This window comes from Schistocerca piceifrons, chromosome 8, assembly GCF_021461385.2.
Source record: "Schistocerca piceifrons isolate TAMUIC-IGC-003096 chromosome 8, iqSchPice1.1, whole genome shotgun sequence".
NCBI lineage: Eukaryota > Metazoa > Arthropoda > Insecta > Orthoptera > Acrididae > Schistocerca > Schistocerca piceifrons.
Window position 1 is genome coordinate 403,922,072 of NC_060145.1, and position 26,812 is coordinate 403,948,883.

Genomic DNA, 26,812 nt, shown 5'->3' on the forward strand with positions numbered 1-26,812 from the left:
GCACCCTTTTCTATATATTTCCACAAAGAAAATTTGAACGAAATTCTTTCCAGAGCGTTAGAATACCTCATTGTAAACGATACATCGTATAAGAATTTGAGCTTCATGGACTTTTTATTTTTGATTTTCCTTAAGGGATACGAAAATGTTAGTTGATTTAGTTAGTCCTGAAATGGCTACATACAACTGCCTGCAAGTAAGGAATGGATAAGGTAAATATGATCCTGCGTTTTGAAACTTTTGTCCCTGTGACTTGCTTATAGCGACAGCAAATGCAATTTCAATTCGCTTCTTACCTGATATTCACTACGACCTCAGTAAATTCTAACTGTATTTTGGGTCTTTGATTGCATTTATTACTTCATGTAAGCACGTTAATCCGTAGCAGCAATACGTAATTCACAATTTATGTTGACAATGACTAATACCTTTGTTGTTTCGTATTAAGTATTTACTCTATGTCGTTTCGAAACGTATATTCGTTGAGAAAAGTCAACCTGTACGACGGGCAGAGATAATGACTACTGCAGTGGTCACCGTTATTATCAGTGACGCTGCTGTATACAAATTATCTAGTTAATAATGAGTTATTTGTAATAGGATAATATGAAAAGTGAGTCTCTTGTTCGTGAGTAAGAGGTTAGCTTCACAAAATACAGGTATGATGCCGGGCATCCATGATGCCCTTTTCCCTATGATAGTTCAAAATTTTCGACAAACAGTAAGTTCTTAGCGCAAACTCGGTATGCAGTATGAGAAACAATTAAAAATTTTCTAACGATGCCTCGTTCATCTCTGTGCGATTAGAATGTCTTGAAGAGGGATGTTGAGTTGTGAAATAATACATACGAATGAAACTGAAGCCAGTGCAGAATGCAGCTCCGGAAAGACAAACGAGGGAAACAAGTACAGTGTCGCAATAACGATGACAGGTGGGTGCGGAGGTCAGTTCGATCAAGTAACATTATGCCTTTGCCTACCATTAACACCTGCACCACGAAAACAATCATGTTCGACAATGTTCCTGAATGTATTAACAATTACTAGGCTACCTCTCGCCACATGGGGGAAGATACAGCTTCCCAGAAATAGTGTTTTGGTACAGGAGTCGATATTTACTATGTGATGCGCAATACTAGACATGAATTTACATTCCCCTGTAAGCTAAAAGTATCAGTTTGCTGCAATGGAAGAGTAAAAATAATGTATTTCACTTTCTGACTTTCAGTAATAGAAAAAGATCCAAAAATGTTGTGTGAAAGAGCTGTTGGCTGTGGTCCAGCTCAAAACACTGTGCTCTAGAGTTTAGTTTGTCACACCAGACTCCGGCCACCAATCATGGAAGTCGGCTGATAGGGACCAATGTCCACTCAGGTGACTGCAACACGTCATTTCCTGAACCAATGATGTATGCTGGTGCACTCGCTCTGCCAAGCATGAAATTATTTCCTTTTTATTATGACTTACCACGTGAAATATATGTGACGAAACGAATGAACACAGTGCAGTAACTAAATTGGCGTGCCCATTTCTCAGGCAGAGTATGTCATGAGGGATGTTTAAGAGTTAAGATTTCCATGGGAAAAAAGTCAGGATTATTAGTTTGTAGCTGTGTCTGTGACAACCACAGATAAACTCTTCTCTATTATAAGTTTCTTTTCTCAGGCATTATCTCTTGATCTGGGTCTCTTATACTCTGAAGATGGCTTCGGAAACATGAAGCTCTGGAAACTTGATCTGTATTGAGAGTTGTGCCATGAAGAAATTGCAAGGTTGGTGATGCATAACATACAATTGCTACAGATAGGCTAAGTGGTTGGCAGTGAATGCATTCAACAATGCTGTTACATTTCTGATGGAACAAGATGCTGAATGAAAGTGAATAGGCCTATGCATGTACCGTTGTGTAACTAACGCTCTAGTATAAAGGTAACAATAGTTACACTCAATGAGTATTCTCATGTTGCTAAAATAATTTGTTTATTGTAAACAAAAATCAGTTTTAAACGCCAGGCAAACATTTCTGACTGTACTGATGTTAGCCTCACAATGTCATAACACTTCTGTTGTGATAGCAGCAGTACCACAGCGTCTCCAGCCAATAGGTGGTGTCTTGTCAGCATCCATGACGACAGCACATGGTGCTGCTAGTGTGTTGGCTTCGCTTACAGTAGTCAGATGCCCACCACAATAGAAAAAGGAAACATCGTCGGTGTTGAGCTGTCCCCGTTGCCTGGAAGGTGGGTGTGCACCCCGATAATAATGACTTTGTCGCCGCTGGCTGACCTGTCACAGGGGACATTAGGCCTGTCCAAGACAACCGAGCACACCTGTGGACAACAAAGATGCTGATTTAAGTGCTGGTGTCTATGCCACACGAGAGAAATGTCAAATTTCAAGTTGTATGCCAAAACACATAGACCTTACACATAAAGAGTAGAGGGAAGTGCATATCACAAGGAACAGTTCATCAAAAGGAGTCAGTTTCCAAGCTTGAAACAAATATTAAACTGGAAACAATTATTGTATTTCAGAAGTTTCGCCTCTTTAGCTGTTACCACGGATTTCAAACGTATAAGCTACAGTTTCTAGGTTTTATAGTTATATTAGGGACATCCTCACATTTTAATCTTGTCATGTGGCTTTGTGGTCAATGATACTTTGACAAATTTTTGCCTAGTGAAGTTACTAGTGCCTATATTTTGTTAATTTTTGTTTGTTTCAATGTGCTCATAAAGTTTGTTACTGTTTATACCATTAAGTTGCACCATGACATCCAAGGATGTGAAACTAGCTATGGATGAAACTGGCTAATCGCCCAACATCTTTCAGTACAATCTTCTCGTACTTCCAGCCACGTCAAGAAGTCATACTTCCATGTGTTTCTGGACAAGTTGCTATTAGCCCACTGTGAAGCAGTAACCGACTGTTGCCTGGTTGCTGTCCTCATTTTTATTTAGCCATGGAACCAGCTGCTGTTAAGCCCATCCACATAGGACTTTGAGGATATAGCCTTGGATACAACTCGCGGAAAGTCAAGTTGCTCTTACTACCTTTTCTACAACTCATTTGCTGTCTGTTTCTTTTACAGCAGAGCAATTCGAAGATGATGTCTTTAGACAGGTGAATGATGTAACTAAGTACTGTAATCATTTACAAGTTCTCAAGGTCCAATTTTTGAAAGAATATTGGTCTACAGCAATTCAGCAAGAACTGCTCATAGATTTCTGGACCGAAGACTAGTACCAATCTGGTCAGGGAACAATGGAGGCATTCTGTAAGTACTGATGGGGAGGTGGCTGTGCAGTTGTTGCTGTGGGTATAAGACTTTTGTTACCATTCTGTGTTTGGTGAGAACTTGTAGCACCACTCCATGACAATTACGAGAATTATGAACGTTCTCTCGAAAGAGTCTAATATTCTCATGGCCGTTACATTATAGTGCAAAATATAACACAGCAGCTGCGGGAAGGTGGAAGACTGGTGCCACTTATGATGATGTGCACAACAGGCAACAGAATAGCAATCATTCTGATGACCAGTTTTAAGTAGAAAACTGGCAAGTAATAGTGAGGAACATAAATAAAGTGTGCATAGCAGCTGCCACAGGTGACCTCGGTGGCGAGGAGGTGCACTCAGTGGGGGAACAATATTGCTGAATAGCTTGGTTGGGCAGCTGATGGGAAGTTCTATTGAACTTTGTAAGAATGGAGAAACTAATGAGTGGGGGAGACATTCCTGCACCACTGAGTGTGTGTGAAGAGTCACCTGACGCAACAACAGTTATTATTATGACATATCTGACGAATTAAACGCTGTTGGTACTATTGGGATAGTGTGACAGTTTGATAAAAAGCAACTGACTGGAACAGGAACAATAAGAAATAAAAATTCGTTGATGTAGGGAGTGTGGGGACTTTTTGCTCCAGAACAGTATATAGAAGACTGCAAAGAAGCAAGCACTTCTGGACTGCAAGCGAGAGAATTCAAACAAGCTTGTTCATTATAAAACGCAAGAGTGCCTCTGGAAGAAACTAATATGATTTAAAAATTCGTATTTGATGGAGATTCCAAATATGAACTGCCATCAAGGTTGGACAGCACTCATGCAGTGTGTTTTAGACTCCCGGGCTGATTGGTGCATAGGAAGAGCAAAAACAGAAATTGGATGCCTGTGACCGAGTTTGGTAAAAAAAAAAGCCAAAATAAAGGAGTTGTTTTGTGGAAGAGAGCTGATGCCCGTTTCAGCTGATGTCAATCCGATTGCAAAAGGAGCAGTAGGTGGCTTAGAAAGTGAGGTATCGGTTGACTGCTGTTCACACATTTCAGTGTCTTCACCCAGCAAAATGGACACAGTACTACTGCTGATCTGCAACGTTAAATTTTTGTTGCTACAGGAATGGTGTCCAAAAACAGTCCAACATGAAATCAAACTACTCTTGCATTTCAAAGTTGTGGTCACAGAATTACACAAGTTAGAGAATTCAGAAACTCAGTGTTAACATGATCACAAGTATCGATTTTTTTAATATGAGTTGTTGTGATGCAATTGTCGAGTGGTGTTTTATAATCATGTACGTACAGTGTTAACGTATTTGGCGCTCTTTAACAACTAAATAACGAAAGACGGTATTTTATTTTCAGTAGCAGTAGTAATACGCACCTGCGTGTGGTTTTTCTGTATATGTATAGTTGTTGTTTATGTTGTACATGCTTTGTGTTGAACCGGTACCTAATAAACCATCTGTATTTCCAAATACGCAAATATTCGTTTTCTAACAAAATCCCAGCGGGTTATGGGCCCAGGTGCGTGTTAAAAGGACACTTGTACGAAAATAATGACGTAGCTCTGTGCAAAAGGTTTTTAAAGTTATCTACAAGAAGACGATTTTGAAGTTGTTAATTCCACGCAACCATCGAAGGATTCAACAAGAATTATCAACATCGGAGTTGCGGAAGGCAAAACAAATTGCAACACTTGCAAATACATAATAAGTATTTGTCTACGAGGAATTCCTGTTTTGACTGCATATATGTCGGAAAAAACTTTGCAGAAAATAATGCGCCTAAATACTGCGAGTGAAGTGTGGACAGAATTACACAAAATATTTGATGGTGTCTCTGAAGACAAAGTTTACAACCTTTGTCTGCAGTTCTTTAGTTACAAAAAGGCTCCTGAAGACGATATTGCCGACACATACTTCCAAACTGAAAAATTTGTGAAGTGAAATGAAACAGGAAATTACTAAAGATATCGTAAATAATTCAAAAATGCCTGATTTGTTTTTTATTTGTAAAATATTAGGTACTCTACCAGGAGACTATTTATCGTTTAAATCTAGTTGGACGCTAACCGGAACGTCTAGAGATGACATAACAATTGATAATTTAACAAATCAATTGTGTGCATATGAGAAAGCTCTGAGGACAAATGAAGATGTCTTTAGTAAACAAGAAGCCCTCACTACAGACTCATTAAGTCTGTCATTTCAGCAAGTAAATCCAATGGAGAAAAAGAAATTAATATGTAATTACTGCAACAAGCCCAACCATATAATTAAAGTGTGCTGAAAGCTGGCAGTGGATGGCAAATCTCCAAAACCAGCTACCACAGATACAAATATGCTACTTCTTTCTGTGACATCTTCTGTGATGAACTCTGAATGTAGAAATGAGGACTGGTATATAGACAATGGTGCAACAAGTCATATTACATATGATAGGAATTGTTTCAAAACATTTCAGCCTTTTCTAACAAAACTCTCAGTTACTATAGCTAATGGTGACATTATTGAAGCTATTGGAAAAGGTTCAATAGACAATGAAGCAGCAGTTGGAGGAAACTGGAACAGAATTACCTTAACAGATGTATGGTATGTACCTCAGATTCACAAGAATTTATTCTCTGTTCTTGCAGCACAGGATAAACGTCCAGAAAGTATATTCACATCAAGCGCAGAAATTTGTCATCTTAAGATTGATAATGTCACTAGATTGGTAGGTGACAGTGATCGCTTTGTAGGCCTTTTTAAACTTGCTGTAAGAAATGTGAAACCTAGCTCCCTCAGCGAAGTTAACACCACTAGCAGAGACAATACGCTGCAGCTTTATCACGAAAGATTCGGAAACTATACAAGCGCGATGTGAAATCTGTACTTTGTAGTGAATTAAATATTGAGGTGGAAATGGACAGTGAACTTTGTGAAGGCTGTATTTATGGCAAGGCTCATCGTTTACCATTTGGCAACAGAAAGAGGACAGCAGAACCAGATGAGCTTATTCACGCTGATGTATGTGTTCCGTTTCAAGTACCTTCTGTGTCAGGGCACCGGTATTTTATTCTTTTCGAAGATGATTATACAAAGTTTAGGGCAACACATTTCATACAAGAAAAGTCTGGAGTTGCAGAAAAGTTAAGGCAGTTCATAGCTGAAGCAAAAGCTGCTGGGCATACCACCAAGGAACTTCTGAGTGGTCATGGGAAAGAATTTGACAACAAACAAGCAAAAGAGATTCTTCACAAAGAGGGTGTAATTCAACGCCTCACAATGCCTTACACTCCAGAACAAAATGGGTGCAGTGAAAGAGAGAACTGCACAGTTGTGGAAACTGCCAGAGCCATAATGCATGCACATTCAAACATTCCACAGGAACTTTGGGCAGAGATGGTGAACACCACAACCTACATTCTATCTGAACAGGGCCTTCCAGTATTCCAGGAACAGCTCCATATGAATTGTGGTATGGAAAGAAGCCAAGACTGAAACATCCGCAGGTGATAGGCTCCACTTGCTATGCTCATATTCCAAAACAACAGAGGAGGAACATGGACCGAAAAGCACTGAAAGGTGTCTTCATTGGATATGATCACAATGAGGGTTACATAATTTATTGTGGAGAGGTGTGCAAACTCATTAGGTCATGAGATGTCATCTTTGAGGAGAGGCCACTGAAGAATGAGAAAAGTTCAACTCTTCCAGTGAATGTTTTCAATCATCAGGATCCAGCACCTCAGACTGAAGACCAATGGTATTGATAGTGAAAGTGAAGAGGATGGCAGTTCCTCGGATGTAGATGAAGACCCTCAGGAGGAAGATCAGGAAGCCACAAGTGGAGAAGCTTTACCATGTCTGCGTGATTGGTTAACCCTCAGACCTCCACAAAAATTTAATGATTATGTAATGTACCTCTCACTATCTTTCAAAGAACCAGAAACAGACAGCGATGCCATGAAGTCTGTTCATCACGATTTCTAGAAGGAAGCTATGGATTCTGAAATAAAAGCTCTTCAAGAAAATAGAACGTGGGTTGTGGTTGACCTACCATATGCAAAGAGGTCCATTCCTAATAGACGGGTGTATAAAGTCAAAACAAATGCTGATGGCTCAGTCAATAAATTCAAGGCAAGATTGGTGATTAAGGGTAATTCACAGCAGAAAGGAGTTGACTATGGCCAGACTTTCAGTCCTGTGGCTAGAGTGTCTACCATTCGAGCACTACTAAGTGTTGCTGCAAGTGAGAGCATGAAACTTTTACAAATTGATGTTTCAACTGCTTTTCTTTATGATGATTTAAAAGAAACCATTTATATGCAACAACCTCAAGGATGTGATGATGGGTCTGGGAGAGCATGTCACTTGAAGAAAAGTCTATATGGACTGAAACAGGCTCCGCATTGCTGGAATGAGAAGTTCAGTAATCATCTCACTAAATTGGGCTTTCTGAGGAGTGAAGCTGATCCTTGTCTTTTCGTGAGACAGTAAGGCTGTAAGAAAATATTCCTTGGACTTTATGTTGATGACGGTCTGATTGCAGCTCACAGTGGACAGGAACTTGAAGACATTGTCAGTGATTTAAGAGAAGAGTTTAAAATTACTTCAGTGCCTGCATCATTTTTCTTAGGTCTGGAAATTGACCAACAAGAATGTGGAACTGTATGTGTAAGTCAGACTCATTACACAGGAAAATACCAGAGTGTTTCAACATGAAGAACTGCAAGGCTGTAACTACACCCATTATAATTGACAATGATACAGAAGAAAGTCCTCGTAACTCTGAATTTCCATACAGCCAAGCTGTTGGAGCACTGATGTTTCTGATGTGTGGGAGATGTCCTGACATTCTTAGGTCTGGAAATTGACCAACAAGAATGTGGAACTGTATGTGTAAGTCAGACTCATTACACAGGAAAATACCAGAGCGTTTCAACATGAAGAACTGCAAGGCTGTAACTACACCCATTATAATTGACAATGATACAGAAGAAAGTGTTGTATCATGAAATCAACAGATTGTGATGTAGTGAAAGCTAAACGAATCTTACGATACTTGAGAGACACAACAAATTATGGACTTTTATATAAAAACAATTCTAAGAGGCAGGTTTTAGAGTGTTCTAGTGATGCTGACCACATTGGAGGTGATCTTGGCTCTGGGCTCTCAACATATGGTGTCCTTTGTCTGTACTTTGGGGCACCTATTTCCTGGATTAGTCAAAGGCAATCTTCTGTTGCCATAGCCACAACTGAAGCTGAGGTTGTGACTGCCAGTGAAGCTGGTTGGGAAATTGTCTGGATCAAGAAGCTTCTGACAGAAATGGACCAATTGGAGGCAACAACAGTTCTGCAGGCTGACAACAAAACTGCTATCTGGCTTGCCCAGAATCCTGAGTTTCACTGAAGAATGAAGCATATTCATATAAGGCATTTCTTTGTCCGTGAACTAGTCGACGCTTATGAATTCACAGTTGCAAAAGTAGACACTGTATAACAACTTGCTGATATACTAAAAAAGCCACTGTTTTACATTAGATACCAGTATTTATGTAATAAGAGTAGACTTCGCAAGTTATTAAATAAGGAAGAGCGTTAATGTGTTTCACATCTTTGGTGTTCTTTAATAGCTAAATAACTAAAGTCAGTATTTCATGTTCAGTGGTTGGTAATACGCACCTGTGTGTGGTTTCTCTGTATGTTGTTGTTGTTGTTGTATGTGCTTTGTGTTGAACCAGTACCTAATAAACCATGTGTATTTCCAAGTATGCAAATATTCGTTTTCTAACAAAACCTCAGCATGCAGTAAAAGGCAGTCATCAGATCAGCGAAGTTAAACGCTGTCAGACAGGGCTATGACTTGAATGGGTGACCATTCGGTCTGCCGAGCACTGTTGTTAAGTGGGGTGTACTCAGCCCTTGTGAGGTAAACTGAGGAGCTACTTGATGGAGAAGTGGCAGCTCCAGTCATGTAAACTGACTAACGGTCAGTGGTGTGATGTGCTGACCACATGCCCCTCCACATCCGCATTCAGTGACGCCTGTGGGCTGAGGATGACATGGCGCCCAGTCGGTACCGCTAGAACTTCATGGTGCCTGTTCACGCAGAGTCTAGTTAGGAAAAGGCAGTAGTAACACAATTTTTGTAGCAAAAGGAGCCATTTCTGGGAAATTTTGAACTTCCAAGTAAGACCAAAGGTTCTAACGAAAAAGAGGTATGAAATATAAGTTTATACCGTTTTAGAGTTCAAAGGGAAGCAGAAAAAGGATGTAAGAGTTATCCTCTGGAAGGAGGACCAGAAACAGATGCGTGGAAAGTTGACGAAGGGATGGTAGATGAGGCACATTAAAAAGGGTATGAGGGTTGCTGCTCTATGGGAAACTTCACAGCGAGGCGACTGTGCGTACTTGAGCTGGGTAGAACAATGCATTCTTTCCTTGTTCTATTCTCTTCCCCTTTTGTTTAATCTATTGCTGGTAGTCTTCAGTATGTACATATAGACAACTGAGAAGTGAGGAAGTTACTGAAATGCAAGAGAATATGTGAAGTAAGTCAATGGTTGGATACAGGATGTCATGAAGATATCATGATAAACGTAAAATCCTGAAAGTAGAACAGTGTGAATAGAGTTTTGAAATACAGAGAAAATAACAAGGGGGACATGAATTGAAAACAAGACAAAATTCTGGGTAAACCATGATATTGGAAGTAACGCTCTGTGATATACAAGTATGAAAAGTGTCTTTATGTTTTAAGTTAAATAGGTTACAAGAGGAATAAATATAATAGAACTGTAACTTGGAACTAAGGTAACAGTGCGGAATGTGTAATATACACGAGGGCAAGAATCTGATGTTAAGAAGACTAGTGATTTGTGTCACAAACAGGTGTGTGATCTGTATATTTTATGTAATTGGCTAAGGAAATAAGAGACTGGGCAGTGTGGAGCACCAGAAAAGGTGGACTTAGAAGTATAAATATAAAAAGGTACAATGATTTAGTAAATGTAGCAAATGCAATCAAGAAAGTATGATTTTCAGTGTACGAAAACCAAAAAAGTACAATAATGGACAGGGAAAAGTCTATGGAGTCATGAGTGGTATTCCTTGGACAGAGTAAATCATTATGAGTAATAATGGTAAGCTTCCATCACTGAAGTCATGACTAAAATTATTCTGAAAATATTTGGAAAAAGTAGTGTAACAAATTACTCTGTGTGTAGTTAGATTACAAACTTTGTTACATGGTGTGGAAAATGGTGGCCTTCAGGTGTCATTGTGAGGCTTATATTCTGAGATTTATGAACCTATCTCACATTAGAGAAAGATGGCTCTGGAGTAGGGATTGGAGTGGACCATGGTGTTGATGAGGAAGAAGGTGTCATGGGAGACATGGTGGACAGCAATACTCTCTTTTGTCCCATGCCTAAGGTTAGATTTCAAGGTGGAGGATCATAATCACTTACCTCATATCTTATTGGTTAACACACCAGCACTAGCATGTGAAACTGTGTGGTGAAGTTAGATGTGAAGTGTTAAGTGGTACGACAAAGTAACTGTGATAACACTACATACATAGCATAAAGAGATACTCTTACTGAAACTTGTTGTATTAGAATTAACTTAAAAATTTTATATATGTATCCTCATGACAAATAAAATGATGTACCTATCAGTGCATGTTTTCTTTAAAATATATAGTGTTAAAAGTTGGGGGTGGGGGTGGGGGGGGGAGATCTAAAAACTGGTAAGACTTGCAAAGGACATGAAAAGGCCAGAATTGAATGCTGTGACCAGTTGGGGGCAGGAGAAAATGTGAGAAAATGAAATATACCTACATGTCGTAGAAATAAAGGAAAGTGAAGTTTATCATGTACCGATATTCAGTGCTCATGAATGTTTCAAAAACAATATGAGAAGGTTGAGACATGGCAGAGGTAGATTCTTGCATGCTCAGCACACTCATAGCTAATATGTAGATAAATTAAAATAATGAAGGAGAGTGATTAGTATATGCAATCACAGGATGATGTACATACAATTTGATTAGAGAGGGCCTTGTGAAAACATGCTTTGTGATTTGAGTGTTAGATCTCAAGATATATCAGTTTCAACTAAGCACTGAAATTAGAATTTGTAGGACCACCTGAAAGGAAGAAGGTACCATTGTTGCATAGAGGGGGAAGGGGGGACAAGGGCACCATGTCATTAGGGCAGGCAGGAGAGCATAGTTGCAGAAAGTTTCGGAGAGCTGACACAAGGTTTCGCTAAGGCACAAACAATTCGTAAGACTGAATTTTTGAGGGCAGATATCCCTTGGAAATCAGCGAACGGACGAGTCCAAGGAATGGACGACAAAGGAAAAAAAATACTACTTCCGAAAAACGCATTTTAAGACAATAAAAATGAAGTGAAAATTTTTCAGGGAGTGCTGCTAAAGAGTATCCACTGGAGAAACCAATATGGGACACTGCAGTTTTGATAGACAAATAATTGATAAAGTGGCTTGCCTGATGTCACAGCAGCCTCAAAAGTACTAAGTAAGACAGACAGGCCATTGAATGGAAGAAAACGCCTTGGGACCTGGCTGATGTCGGACCTACTTCGGACTATAATCCGCCATGGTTACATCATATGCTTTCTATTTGCCCATTTCATATTAAATAAGACTAAATAGATTCAATCACATAGGCAATCTTTTTAGTTGCCGTTTCAATATTTATTTTTCCTGGTGGCAATATCTACAGACTTAGATGGAGGTAGTTGAAGTGAACAAAGCATATGGGAGGTCATACATCATGACTCAACCAACTGTCGGTCAGTGGGTTGAGGGCTTCATTGGTATACTGGCTCATTGTTGTAACAAGATGTCGAAGATGGCCGTGTGGTTGAGTCTAGGTTGTTGGTGTGATTTTTGTTCTGAAGAAATCGTGTGAAGGCAGAGTCCAAAACTTTCCTAAGAGCTACATGGCACAACATCAAAGGGATTTTAAGGTTATCTACGAGTAAATAAATATGACACAATGGGATTGTTTTGTATCCACATAAGTTTCTCTCCCAACTTAAGGCTCGCAGTCACTCAACGTAGTTCTACGACAATGAAATCCTGCACTCCTGTAGATCGTCGGTTACCGTCACATGCAAGTTGTTCCGAAATACGTTACCGTGCTGTGTATTGCCTTGGTTCTTTCTCTCAGTGCAGTCCAATGTATTTATTTGTATTAACATCAAATTGATAAACTATGTTCACAAAATAACCGAGAGAAGGTCAACTTTGTTACAGTTTAAGTTGAAATTTCAATGAATGTTGTTGATCAGTAGAACACAGGTAGCTAACACAAACAACAGTCGGAAGTTACCGGTAAATAACGGTTTGTGTCTATTAGTGTGGCTTTCACAAAGTGACAATCTGAGAGAGAAAAGGTTGTAATGAAATATTTCTATCTGTAACATTGCTAACTGTGGTGAAAAACGGACCAAATTTGTGAATGAGCAACTCTGTAGGTTTAGCCCGAACTGAAAAGTTAAGCAATGAGAAACAAATAACGGAATGGTCTACAGGTGCTTACTAAGATGTGTGATCGCATGTAGAATGGTGATATGGGAGGAAATAAGAATAGTCCAACGTAGTTGGGAAGACGTTGACACTAATCTGTGTGTGCTCTGGAGTCAACAAAAAGTCTTTCCCACCCAACACGTCTAAGTACACTGTGAATGAAAGCATTAAGTTTCATCAAACTGCACTGTTGTCGATGAAGGTAAATAAATCACCAAGTGTAAGATCGCAAAATCGTAGTAGATTGGAACATATACTCACCATTCTCCTTGTTCTCGAGGCTGAAGGCCGTTCTGCATGGTGTGCGGAATGCTGATTTCTGCAAGGTAAAATTAGCTCCTTCCCAGCCAACATTTCTGAGTAGTAGTAGACACCGAAGGCCAATTTGTCTAGCTAGAAGGGTAGTTGCTGTTTTGGACCAAAATGCTCCTCGCCGCCAAGTAGGCCTGATTAGACAGTGAAGAAACTGGTTACATTTCATAAAAGTGTATATTTATAGATCATGGTAAAATTGCAGAAGAATATAAGAACACAGTATCACAACGGACTGAAACATGTACTCACAGTCCCATCTCTTGCACTCGAGTTTGAAGACTGTTTTATCTAGTGAGCAGAATGGTTGCTACTCTGCGCCAAATTCAGCTCCTTTCTAGTCACCAGGCCTGAGTAGTACTTGGCCATGAAGGCTGTTTTGTTAGCGAGCAGAATACCTGCTGCCCTGGACCAATATAGTCGCCCTCCAGCCAGCAGGCTTGAGTAGACTGTGAACAAAAACGGTTACTTTTTATCAAAATGTACCCACGTAGTTAGAGGTAAAAAATATAAACAAGTGTGTGAACAAAATATCAAGCAGACTGGATCATGTACTCACCATCCTACTTCCTGTTGTCTGAACACAATCTTGCCTGGTGACAAGAATGCTTCCTGCTGTGGGCTGAAATCAGCTTCTTCACGGACAATAGATCTGAGTAGTGGTTGGCTCTGAATGCCGTTTTGTCAAGTGTTCAGAACAGTTTCTGCTTTGGGCCAAAATCAGCACACTGCCAGCAAACAGGCCTGAGTAACTGTGAACAACAAAACTATGTTTCAATAAAATAAACCCCAGTTGATCAATGTGAAAAATATAAACCAGTGTAAGAAGACATTATCACAGGACACTGGATTGTATACTCACCATTTTAGCTCCTTTGGTCAATTTCGAAGGCCGTTTTGCATGGCGAGCAGAATTATTGCTGCTCCACGCTATAGTCAGATCCTTTCAGGCCAACAGCCCAGACCAGTGCTTGGTCCTGAAGGGTGTTTTGTTTAGACAGCACAACACTTGCTGCTCTGGGCCAGTATAGTCACTCTTCTGTCCAGCAGGAATGCGTAGACTGTGAACAAAAAGGTTACATGTTATCAAGATGTACCCATATCGATAGGGGTAAAAAATATAAACAAGTGTGTGTACAAAATATTAAGCAGACTGAATCGTATACTCACCATCCTACTTATTTTGCTCTAGTCTGAATGGCGTTTCGTGTGGTGAGCGGAATGCTTGCTGCTCTGGACTAAATCCAGCTTCTTCCCGGCCTACAGGTCTGAGTAGTGCTGGCCCTGCGGGCCGTATTGTGGAGTGTGCAGAACAGGTGTTCCTTGGGGCCAAAATTGGCACACTTCCGGCTAACATGCTTGAGAAGACTTGCTGCTCCACGCTATAGTCAGATCCTTTCAGGCCAACAGCCCAGACCAGTGCTTGGTCCTGAAGGGTGTTTTGTTTAGACAGCACAACACTTGCTGCTCTGGGCCAGTATAGTCACTCTTCTGTCCAGCAGGAATGCGTAGACTGTGAACAAAAAGGTTACATGTTATCAAGATGTACCCATATCGATAGGGGTAAAAAATATAAACAAGTGTGTGTACAAAATATCAAGCAGACTGGATCATATACTCACCATCCTACTTATTGTGCTCTAGTCTGAATGGCGTTTCGTGTGGTGAGTGGAATGCTTGCTGCTCTGGACTAAATCCAGCTTCTTCCCGGCCTATAGGTCTGAGTAGTGCTGGCCCTGCGGGCCGTATTGTGGAGTGTGCTGAACAGGTGTTCCTTGGGGCCAAAATTGGCACACTCCCGGCTAACATGTTTGAGAAGACTTGCTGCTCCACGCTATAGTCAGATCCTTTCAGGCCAACAGCCCAGACCAGTGCTTGGTCCTGAAGGGTGTTTTGTTTAGACAGCACAACACTTGCTGCTCTGGGCCAGTATAGTCACTCTTCTGTCCAGCAGGAATGCGTAGACTGTGAACAAAAAGGTTACATGTTATCAAGATGTACCCGTATTGATAGGGGTAAAAAATATAAACAAGTGTGTGTACAGAATATCAAGCAGACTGGATTATATACTCACCATCCTACTTATTGTGCTCTAGTCTGAATGGCGTTTCGTGTGGTGAGCAGAATGCTTGCTGCTCTGGACTAAATCCAGCTTCTTCCCGGCCTACAGGTCTGAGTAGTGCTGGCCCTGCGGGCTGTATTGTGGAGTGTGCAGAACAGGTGTTCCTTGGGGCCAAAATTGGCACACTCCCAGCTAACATGCTTGAGAAGACTTGCTGCTCCACGCTATAGTCAGATCCTTTCAGGCCAACAGCCCAGACCAGTGCTTGGTCCTGAAGGGTGTTTTGTTTAGCCAGCACAACACTTGCTGCTCTGGGCCAGTATAGTCACTCTTCTGTCCAGCAGGAATGCGTAGACTGTGAACAAAAAGGTTACATGTTATCAAGATGTACCCATATCGATAGGGGTAAAAAATATAAACAAGTGTGTGTACAAAATATCAAGCAGACTGGATCATATACTCACCATCCTACTTATTGTGCTCTAGTCTGAATGGCGTTTCGTGTGGTGAGCGGAATGCTTGATCCAGCTTATTTCCGGCCTGCCGGTCTGAATAGTGCTGGCCCTGTGGGCCGTATTGTGGAGTGTGCAGAACAGGTGTTCCTTGGGGCCAAAATTGGCACACTCCCGGCTAACATGCTTGAGAAGACTTGCTGCTCCACGCTATAGTCAGATCCTTTCAGGCCAACAGCCCAGACCAGTGCTTGGTCCTGAAGGGTGTTTTGCTTAGACAGCACAACACTTGCTGCTCTGGGCCAGTATAGTCACTCTTCTGTCCAGCAGGAATGCGTAGACTGTGAACAAAGAGGTTACATGTTATTAAGATGTACCCGTATCGATAGGGGTAAAAAATATAAACAAGTGTGTGTACAAAATATCAAGCAGACTGGATCATATACTCACCATCCTACTTAATGTGCTCTAGTCTGAATGGCGTTTCGTGTGGTGAGCGGAATGCTTGCTGCTCTGGACTAAATCCAGCTTCTTCCCGGCCTACAGGTCTGAGTAGTGCTGGCCCTGCAGGCCGTATTGTGGAGTGTGCAGAACAGGTGTTCCTTGGGGCCAAAATTGGCACACTCCCGGCCAACATGCTTGAGAAGACTTGCTGCTCTACGCTATAGTCAGATCCTTTCAGGCCAACAGCCCAGACCAGTGCTTGGTCCTGAAGGGTGTTTTGTTTAGCCAGCACAACACTTGCTGCTCTGGGCCAGTATAGTCACTCTTCTGTCCAGCAGGAATGCGTAGACTGTGAACAAAAAGGTTACATGTTATCAAGATGTACCCATATCGATAGGGGTAAAAAATATAAACAAGTGTGTGTACAAAATATCAAGCAGACTGGATCATATACTCACCATCCTACTTATTGTGCTCTAGTCTGAATGGCATTTCGTGTGGTGAGCGGAATGTTTGCTGCTCTGGACTAAATCCAGCTTCTTGCCGGCCTACAGGTCTGAGTAGTGCTGGCCCTGCGGGCCGTATTGTGGAGTGTGCAGAACAGGTGTTCCTTGGGGCCAAAATTGGCACACTCCCGGCTAACATGCTTGAGAAGACTTGCTGCTCCACGCTATAGTCAGATCCTTTCAGGCCAACAGCCCAGACCAGTGCTTGGTCCTGAAGGGTGTTTTGTTTAGACAGCACAACACTTGCTGCTCTGGGCCAGTATAGTCACTCTTCTGTCCAGCAGGAATGCGTAGACTGTGAACAAAAAGGTTACATGTTATCAAGATGTACCCGTATCGATAGGGGTAAAAAATATAAACAAGTGTGTGTACAAAATATCAAGCAGACTGGATCATATACTCACCATCCTACTTATTGTGCTCTAGTCTGAATGGCGTTTCGTGTGGTGAGCAGAATGCTTGCTGCTCTGGACTAAATCCAGCTTCTTCCCGGCCTACAGGTCTGAGTAGTGCTGGCCCTGCGGGCTGTATTGTGGAGTGTGCAGAACAGGTGTTCCTTGGGGCCAAAATTGGCACACTCCCAGCTAACATGCTTGAGAAGACTTGCTGCTCCACGCTATAGTCAGATCCTTTCAGGCCAACAGCCCAGACCAGTGCTTGGTCCTGAAGGGTGTTTTGTTTAGCCAGCACAACACTTGCTGCTCTGGGCCAGTATAGTCACTCTTCTGTCCAGCAGGAATGCGTAGACTGTGAACAAAAAGGTTACATGTTATCAAGATGTACCCATATCGATAGGGGTAAAAAATATAAACAAGTGTGTGTACAAAATATCAAGCAGACTGGATCATATACTCACCATCCTACTTATTGTGCTCTAGTCTGAATGGCGTTTCGTGTGGTGAGCGGAATGCTTGCTGCTCTGGACTAAATCCAGCTTCTTTCCGGCCTGCCGGTCTGAATAGTGCTGGTCCTGTGGGCCGTATTGTGGAGTGTGCAGAACAGGTGTTCCTTGGGGCCAAAATTGGCACACTCCCGGCTAACATGCTTGAGAAGACTTGCTGCTCCACGCTATAGTCAGATCCTTTCAGGCCAACAGCCCAGACCAGTGCTTGGTCCTGAAGGGTGTTTTGTTTAGACAGCACAACACTTGCTGCTCTGGGCCAGTATAGTCACTCTTCGGTCCAGCAGGAATGCGTAGACTGTGAACAAAAAGGTTACATGTAATCAAGATGTACCCATATCGATAGGGGTAAAAAATATAAACAAGTGTGTGTACAAAATATCAAGCAGACTGGATCATATACTCACCATCCTACTTATTGTGCTCTAGTCTGAATGGCGTTTTGCGTGGTGAGCGGAATGCTTGCTGCTCTGGACTAAATCCAGCTTCTTGCCGGCCAACAGGTCTGAGTAGTGCTGGCCCTGCGGGCCGTATTGTGGAGTGTGCAGAACAGGTGTTCCTTGGGGCCAAAATTGGCACACTCCCGGCCAACATGCTTGAGAAGACTTGCTGCTCCACGCTATAGTCAGATCCTTTCAGGCCAACAGCCCAGACCAGTGCTTGGTCCTGAAGGGTGTTTTGTTTAGACAGCACAACACTTGCTGCTCTGGGCCAGTATAGTCACTCTTCTGTCCAGCAGGAATGCGTAGACTGTGAACAAAAAGGTTACATGTTATCAAGATGTACCCGTATCGATAGGGGTAAAAAATATAAACAAGTGTGTGTACAAAATATCAAGCAGACTGGATCATATACTCACCATCCTACTTATTGTGCTCTAGTCTGAATGGCGTTTCGCGTGGTGAGCAGAATGCTTGCTGCTCTGGACTAAATCCAGCTTCTTCCCGGCCTACAGGTCTGAGTTGTGCTGGCCCTGCGGGCCGTATTGTGGAGTGTGCAGAACAGGTGTTCCTTGGGGCCAAAATTGGCACACTCCCGGCTAACATGCTTGAGAAGACTTGCTGCTCCACGCTATAGTCAGATCCTTTCAGGCCAACAGCCCAGACCAGTGCTTGGTCCTGAAGGGTGTTTTGTTTAGACAGCACAACACTTGCTGCTCTGGGCCAGTATAGTCACTCTTCTGTCCAGCAGGAATGCGTAGACTGTGAACAAAAAGGTTACATGTTATCAAGATGTACCCATATCGATAGGGGTAAAAAATATAAACAAGTGTGTGTACAAAATATCAAGCAGACTGGATCATATACTCACCATCCTACTTATTGTGCTCTAGTCTGAATGGCGTTTCGTGTGGTGAGCGGACTGCTTGCTGCTCTGGACTAAATCCAGCTTCTTGCCGGCCTACAGGTCTGAGTAGTGTTGGCCCTGCGGGCCGTATTGTGGAGTGTGCAGAACAGGTGTTCCTTGGGGCCAAAATTGGCACACTCCCGGCTAACATGCTTGAGAAGACTTGCTGCTCCACACTATAGTCAGATCCTTTCAGGCCAACAGCCCAGACCAGTGCTTGGTCCTGAAGGGTGTTTTGTTTAGCCAGCACAACACTTGCTGCTCTGGGCCAGTATAGTCACTCTTCTGTCCAGCAGGAATGCGTAGACTGTGAACAAAAAGGTTACATGTTATCAAGATGTAGCCATATCGATAGGGGTAAAAAAATATAAACAAGTGTGTCTACAAAATATCAAGCAGACTGGATCATATACTCACCATCCTACTTATTGTGCTCTAGTCTGAATGGCGTTTCGCGTGGTGAGCGGAATGCTTGCTGCTCTGGACTAAATCTAGCTTCTTCCCGGCCTACAGGTCTGAGTTGTGCTGGCCCTGCGGGCCGTGTTGTGGAGTGTGCAGAACAGGTGTTCGTTGGGGCCAAAATTGGCACACTCCCGGCTAACATGCTTGAGAAGACTGCGAACAAAAGGGATAAAGTTTATCAAAATGTACCCAAATTGACAGAGCTAAAACAATATAAACAAGTGTATGAACGCAATATCACAGCATTGTTGATTGTATACTAACCAGTCTACTTCTCATGCTCAACCTCCAGCGAGCAGAATGCTGGCTCCACATCGGGCAAAACAAATTCCTGTATATCTGACATGCCTGAGTGCACTGTAAAGAAAAAGATTAACTTTCATGAAAATGCACCCTTGTTTACAAAGGTAAGAAATATAAACTGGTGTAAGAAGACAATAAAATTTACAAAACTGATTAGTTAGCTGTGCAGTAAATTTAATCTCAACTGTTTACACCAAGAGAGCTGTAAGTTTACAGTGTAGAAAACATCAGGTAAAATGTTATTGTGATCAAAACACAAATGTCGCGTGAGTATCTACAGCAAATAGCTTATTTCTTGTGTTACATGCTGAGCAGTGGTGGAGCAATTTTGTAGTGTTTTGGAGAGTGGATAGTAAGCATTCTATCCATTGCTGTAAATTTTATTTTATTTTATGCTGGTTAAGACAGTCATACAGCCATCCAACACACCATACAAGCAGTTCTATCTTTGCAGCATAAGTTCAGAGAATTTTCATCCCTCGACTACACTATCTCACACACACACACACACACACACACACACACACACACACACACACACTAATTTCAGAGTTGCTGACTGCATAGGTCATCACAGTGGGTTTATTTTTTTTTTTTGAGGAATAACTGTCTTATTTCCATATTGTCTGCAATGAGGATGCTCGATAATAGGTTCAAGGCAATGACATCGGTATCAGGCAGAAGTGGCGGGATGGTGGAAGGTCTCCTGTATCCCACATACAGAATCTGATGAAGTAGTATGCATGTTCCGTATTTCCGTCGCTGGTAGGCAAATACGATGTGGTTAACGTCATCTCACACTCTGTATTGCAATATAGTGAGCCCACTCTCCTACTTATGTAAACATGTGGTTTAAATTGTTATTGCTTGAATTTTAGAAGTGCCAACTCTTCATAAGCACCTTGCACTATAGTTCACCTAGTATACATGTGGAGTTGTCGTATATCCACTGCCTTATAAAAAAAGAGTGAAACTCCCAGAAACCATGGTCAGATAACAATGTAACTGCGTCTATGTTCACACAATCCATGCATTTAAAACTTCCTGACAGATTAAAACTGTGTGCCAGACGAAGACTTGAAGTCTTGAAGTTTCATATTAGCGCACACTCCTCTGCAGAGTGAAAATCTCATTCGGAATCCACGTATTTCTAAAAAATTTGTGTAGCAATTCTCTAAGACAGAATGGCCACCAAACTGTGTTAGTGGTGTTCATGTTTGGTGTTGTACCAGAACTGGTAGGATATATAAGGAACGTGAACAGCTTCAAATGTTGAGTGGTCACTGTAAATGACATTGATATGCTGCGTACACATGAGAGACAGCATTACCAGCTCCTGACTGGACTGAAGGTAGCCTCACAATGGGCGTCCATTGGGTTGGATGGTCAAATAATGCAGTGTCAAGATGTCACATTGGTTTAAAATTGAACACACACACACACACACACACACACACACACATGCGTAGGCTACTGTTTATACTACAACACAAATGGATCCATCTGGAGTGATGCCATGACTGGGAAGTACAGACTGCTCACGAATGGCTTTGCACTGAGTTCAGCAATAAAGCGTTGTTCTACGTTACCCTGACGACTATGGTCAACGAGTGTGGTGGCGGCATGGGGAGTGGTCCCATTCATCCACTGGTTTGGATAGACACAATTTGTTTGCACCTGGTCTCATATTGAGAGGAGCTATCAGATATCATTTCAGGTCATGGCTGGTAGAGATTAACTGAACTGTGATAGCACACTGGTTTGACATGGACATGCTGCACTATCATGCATTATCTCTCATGTGACAGTATCATGTTGCATTTTTTTAACAGCACAATGCCTATCTACACATGGACATATATCCTGTCTGCGTAACTGAGATACCCCTATGGCCTGCAAGATCCGTAGCTCTATCTCTGATGGTGCATGATTTAGACCAGTTCAAACATCAACGACGTTGTCATTCCTGTATCCAGAATATCAAGTTCGATTACAATCGTTGTGGGTTGGGATACCTCAGGAGAAACCCTTTCTAACCAATTTAGATCATGCATCCAGGCAGGAGGGAGTTCAGCATCTTGCTGATAAATGAAGTAATTTTGACTCAGTGTGTTAATCACTGAAATAGCATCATGTATCCTCTCAACTCATGAAATTTCATTTTGTCTCCTCCACCTTTTCTGGGCATTTCTCTATTTTAGTCAAACAGTGCAACTTGGACTCCACTACAGCGATGTCCTCTGATAGAGGAAGATGTTATCCGTTTGTGTCTTAATGCTTCATTTTATTTCGATTACAGATGACATGTTCTGGATCTCATCGTACTCTTGACTGCTCCTGATAATCTCTTATTTCGCTAACCTCTCAACCATGTTAGTCCAATTAGGATGACTATTTATCCTATCTGCAAAAAGGGACAAAAATATTGTTTCGGGCCATTGGAGGAAGTGTATCTAAAACAGTAAATTTTATCAATGGTGTTAGTTCCTCTGTGATTAATATTTATAGAAAGGGAACTAACAAGAACTTATTTGGAAATGAAAGTATTTGCATGTGTAAATGCAATTGGCTTCTTGCAGCATCAATTGACAGTGAAAGTAACATTTCAGAAGACGTTTCTATCCTTACATCTTTTCATTTTGACAACTGACTTTTCATGAATATGAATTTTTCACTTTTATTCATTAATTACTTCTTCTTCTTTTGAGACTGCCTTTGTTCTGCATCATGCACAGGGTTGGCAATGTTTAGTACAGAACTGTCATGGTTAATTTTATGGGATGGCCGGATTACTTTCCTGCCACCACCCCATAACCCCCTCTCCCCCCTCTGGGATGGAATCAGTGTACCCCAGCTGCCTGCGATGAGAGTAAACCATGAAACAGTGCGAGCAAGAGCATCCTAAGACTTCGCCGTAAATATCTCAACTCTAGACAAAGGAGTGCACCTCTTGTGGGTTAATTTTAAGGGGTTGCCAGATTACTGGACTGGGTGCATGTATTGGTTCAGTACAGAATTGTGTCATAAAACTGTTGACCCAGTCCTGACACAAGCTAGCTAGTCCACAGCTGATGTAACTGGTCCTTGATATCTTGGATAGTTTCACTGGGATTGAGATGGCGTACGAGCTGATGTCTCATATATTCTAGTGGGTACAGAGTTAATAACTAAACATAACACAGAGAGCTGATGGGGACGCATGTTGCATGTGGACGATCGTTGTCCTCTTGAAAAATGGCGCCATGATACTGTCTCATAGAAGGCACCATATGAAAATGCAGGATGTAAGTGACATACTATTGTGCTGTCAGAGTTCCCTTGCTCAATACCAGCCATGACCGGAAGTGATACCCGATTTTTCCCTACACTGGAAGAATCATACAGTAATACTCCAAATGCAGCCTTTTGTGTTGTAGTGTTAATGCCAGCCCACACGTGGCATAGTAATCCCCTAGTCTGGCTGCTGGTTGTCTCTGACCAATGTTGCAGGATGACACAGAATGTAGAGGGAGTCCATTAACTGTTCTCAGATAGCAGACAAGGATATCTAAGGGTTACAATATGTTTCGTGCACAATAAGGAGAATCTCCCTTGTGGTGTAATCATAAGTGTTTCATTGGAATCATGATGATGAGTATGCCTGCCCTCATATTCCCTGCCATGCAGGATTAGCCGAGCGGTCTAAGGCGCTGCAGTCATGGACTGTGCGGCTGGTCCTGGTGGAGGTGGGAGTCCTCCCTCGGGCATGGGTGTGTGTGTTTCTCCTTAGGGTAAGTTAGGTTAAGTAGTGTGTAAGCTTAGGGACAGATGACCTTAGCAGTTAAGTCCCATAAGATTTCACACACATTTTATTCACATTCATATTCCCTTGCAGTCCACCACCGGGCCACTGTCACATCTGAATGTTTCAAAAACTTACACCTGCCATGAGGACTCTTTGAATCTCTGTCAGGCGCTATAACTCCGTTTCACATCAGTTCACAGAGTCTCTGTGCCCTTCACAGTCATCACTTAATGTTGACACTGTTTTGCCTCTTATAATTTTACCAGGCCTAGTAACAACACTAAATATGAACAACAGTAATGCAAGTATGTATGTACAGTGTCTGTTCTTTCTAACATATCCAAAAGAACAGACACCTCAAAATAATATCTTCTGTGGGGATGCACTTACTTGTCTGAATACTTGTGCGACTCATGTGATGGGTGATAATGGACAGAGGACACTACATCTGTAGTGTGTGGCATGTAGGAATTTGGGCAGGGCAGGAGCTGTGCTCAGGTGCCTTAAGTGATTAAAGGAACTGCTATAGAGAAGTGGAGCATCCGGATTCGAGTTCTGGTCCAACACAAATTTTCACATGTCGCCATTGGATTTAATACAATGCCTGTATGTAGCTATGTCTGTAAGATTTCTAACACTAGGGCACTCTGGTGGGCCATTCTACCAGTCACAGAGAACTGTCACTCTAATCGTTTACTTACCATCGATGGTGTACAGGTATACAAAGTCACACTTGACATCCAGCCAAGTCTTCTGGGTGCTTCATTAATTAATTTATTTATTTTCAGGCAATATAATTTGTAGTCAGTTTGGAAGTGATTTTGTTAAATATATGCTTTGTCAACTATCTGTCGACCTAACTGTTGATATCGCAGTGGAAGAGTACTGCATTAAGATTCTACAGTTTGATGGAATGGTAGATATCACTGTCTTCCCAACTCCTTTGTCGCGCCCGCCCTGCTCCGCCCCCCCCCCCCCCTTTTTCTGTGCCCTCTTCCTCTATTGGCTTCCCCCTCCCCCTTATTTGCCCCCCCCCCCCGACCCCCACCACTCCATAACCATATGCCATTGTACTCTATAGTGCAGTATTTTCCGTGAGTGTTCAGTGTTGTACGTCCCCTTTTTAAAGTGTTGCGAACAGAAACCAGACTGTCACCATGTTTTTTAATTGTGCCTGTCTGTTTCCTAAGCGTTTTTAATCAGCCTCACTGACCTCTTTGCTTTTTATTTTTCTTCACAACTTTTTTGCCATGTACAAGTTTTAAACAGTCACCATTTTATCACCTCTTTATACTGTTATATCATCTAATTATGTTTTTTAAATTTATCTGTAGGCTGCAGAGCGGCGTATTATGCTGCTGCCAGCCTGCCCCCCTTCTGGGGGGGGGGGGGGGGGGAATCAAAATACAATAAAGGAAGAAATAAATAAAGAAAGAAAAAAAGGTAGACATCTCGCAGGAAATGAATTTTTATCTTAAGAACCAGTTTCGAAATGGGTGTTCAATGTTGCGAATGTAGAAGCGAAATGCCCTAAGGAGAAACTTCAAAAGTGCATTTAAAAAGCTCAAAGTCAGTTCACAGGTCTCTCAGCAAAGATGAATTTCTGTAGGTTAGTCATGGATCAATCATTACTCCCTGGAGAAAAAAAAAAGTGAACTTAAAACAGTAGTTTTGCGAAAATGGTGAATACCGTTTTGCTAATGATTGAAGTGGCAGAACTTCATTAAGGTTGACACAAAAATCATATGCTACTTAATGTGGGGCGGTTGACTATACTTTTGCTATCGCATTAACCAAAGCTCGTTTCTGATTTAATTCACTATGTGCTTGGGTCAAAACCGGAGCACAGAAAAAGAATCTGCGACAATTTTATCATCTGCCGAATAAGTTCTTTACTCAGACAGAGGTATCGAGGAAACCTCATCAGAAGCGTTTGCTACAGTCAAATGACATGTTTCATCCACATTTAAACTTATTCGGCACAGAAAAGTGTAAGAATCTATTGAACCTTCACAGCTCCATGAAGCCAACTAGAGTTCTGAGACCTATAGCTATATACGATCATAGACTTTGGATGAAACTTCTGAAGTTCCTCAAAACGGTTTCCATAATTTTTGCATTCGCTGGCAAAATTCTGCAGACTGAAGCAAAGGCTAGGTCACAGGATTGGGTCTAAACAGTACAGTGCTTGCCTCACATGAACGTTTGTTACTTTTCCAGGGTGTGGTACAGGTGTGCAGGAAGTAGCGGCGCCTACTAAATTGCATACAAGAAGTTGCCCCACTTACCAGCGACAAGGCTCAGGCTGTCCACGGACATCTCTCTTGCAGCACCCTCCTCTGCTGCTGCTGCTGCTGCTGCTGCTGCTGCTGGTGATGGTGGTGGTGGTGGTGGTGGTGGTGGTGGTGGTGGTGGTGCAGCAGGTGGCCCAGACCAATCTTCGTTCTTCGCTACCCGTTCATCAGACTTGCTGCAAGGACGAGAAACATGCTTCAGTATATGACCAGACTGCACATTGACTAACGTTTCTACAACTTCCACTACTATGGACACCCTGGTAATAAAAAAGAGAGTCATGCTCATTAGATTAGCACAGCTAACGAAAGCTCTTAGTGCTCTGCCTAATTTTGAAGAATGTCTTTGGCCTAGCTTGTTCTCAGACTAGTTTCCCTAAGGTTCTTCCACTCTAGTTCTAGGACTGTTTGCTGGCGTTATATCTTGACGAACCATTCCTTAACAGTGGTTGGAATTTTTAACGCTTGCCTTCCAGATTACTTGTGTTGACACATGCTATTGAAGAAAAAAGTGAGTCACATGTGTGGCCTAGGATTTAGATGAAGTGGCGTTTGGACTGAGAGCTGTGTACATGTGGGACTCAATTTATTTTGTTTAACATCAACAGACTAGAAATACAGTTTCCTTAAGTAAGATATTTCTGTAGCCTATAAAGATCCCAACACTGGGCTCCAAACAACCAATAAAAAGTATCTTCCATCAAATAACCTTACCTTAGGACAATCGTACACAGCTAACAATGACAAAAATTTACAATGCTTGGCACATAACGAGTAATAATATGTGAGACAACTTCAGTAGCAAAAGACAGAATATAAAAACACACTATTACCTAACTAGGATCATAACACAAAACTGCGTATTTGTTTACTACCAACACTGTCACCATATAATACCACAACGAACTACACATTATGCTCTGTAAAAGTTCATTTGCACAGCAGCTCTCTCAACAAGAGAGTTATGTTCACAGCATAATTTAAACTGACATTTTAGGATCAAAACAATTAATCACACTCACATCATGTAGTTAACAAACTAAAGTGCTCTCACTCACTGCACACACACACACACTTCTATGTGCAATCAATAACCAACCACACCTTGTCACACAAC

The 26,812-nt window shown here is 41.8% G+C and overlaps 1 protein-coding gene across 3 annotated transcripts; it reads left to right on the forward strand.

Moving 5' to 3' along the window:
• The first annotated feature begins 593 nt into the window (after positions 1 to 593).
• Positions 594 to 26,258, forward strand: LOC124711785. 3 transcript variants are annotated; one of them, XM_047241999.1, is made up of 3 exons: positions 594 to 659; positions 1,666 to 1,772; positions 25,622 to 26,258. In XM_047241999.1, exons 2-3 carry the CDS (start codon positions 1,757 to 1,759, stop codon positions 25,918 to 25,920), a joined length of 315 nt encoding a protein of 104 aa, XP_047097955.1. In that variant the 5' UTR covers positions 594 to 659; positions 1,666 to 1,756; the 3' UTR covers positions 25,921 to 26,258. The 3 variants fall into 3 exon arrangements, with proteins under 3 accessions (XP_047097955.1, XP_047097956.1, XP_047097957.1); XM_047242000.1 differs by lacking the exon at positions 594 to 659 and adding an exon at positions 873 to 932; XM_047242001.1 differs by lacking the exon at positions 594 to 659 and adding an exon at positions 1,502 to 1,541.
• Positions 26,259 to 26,812: the final 554 nt, after the last annotated feature.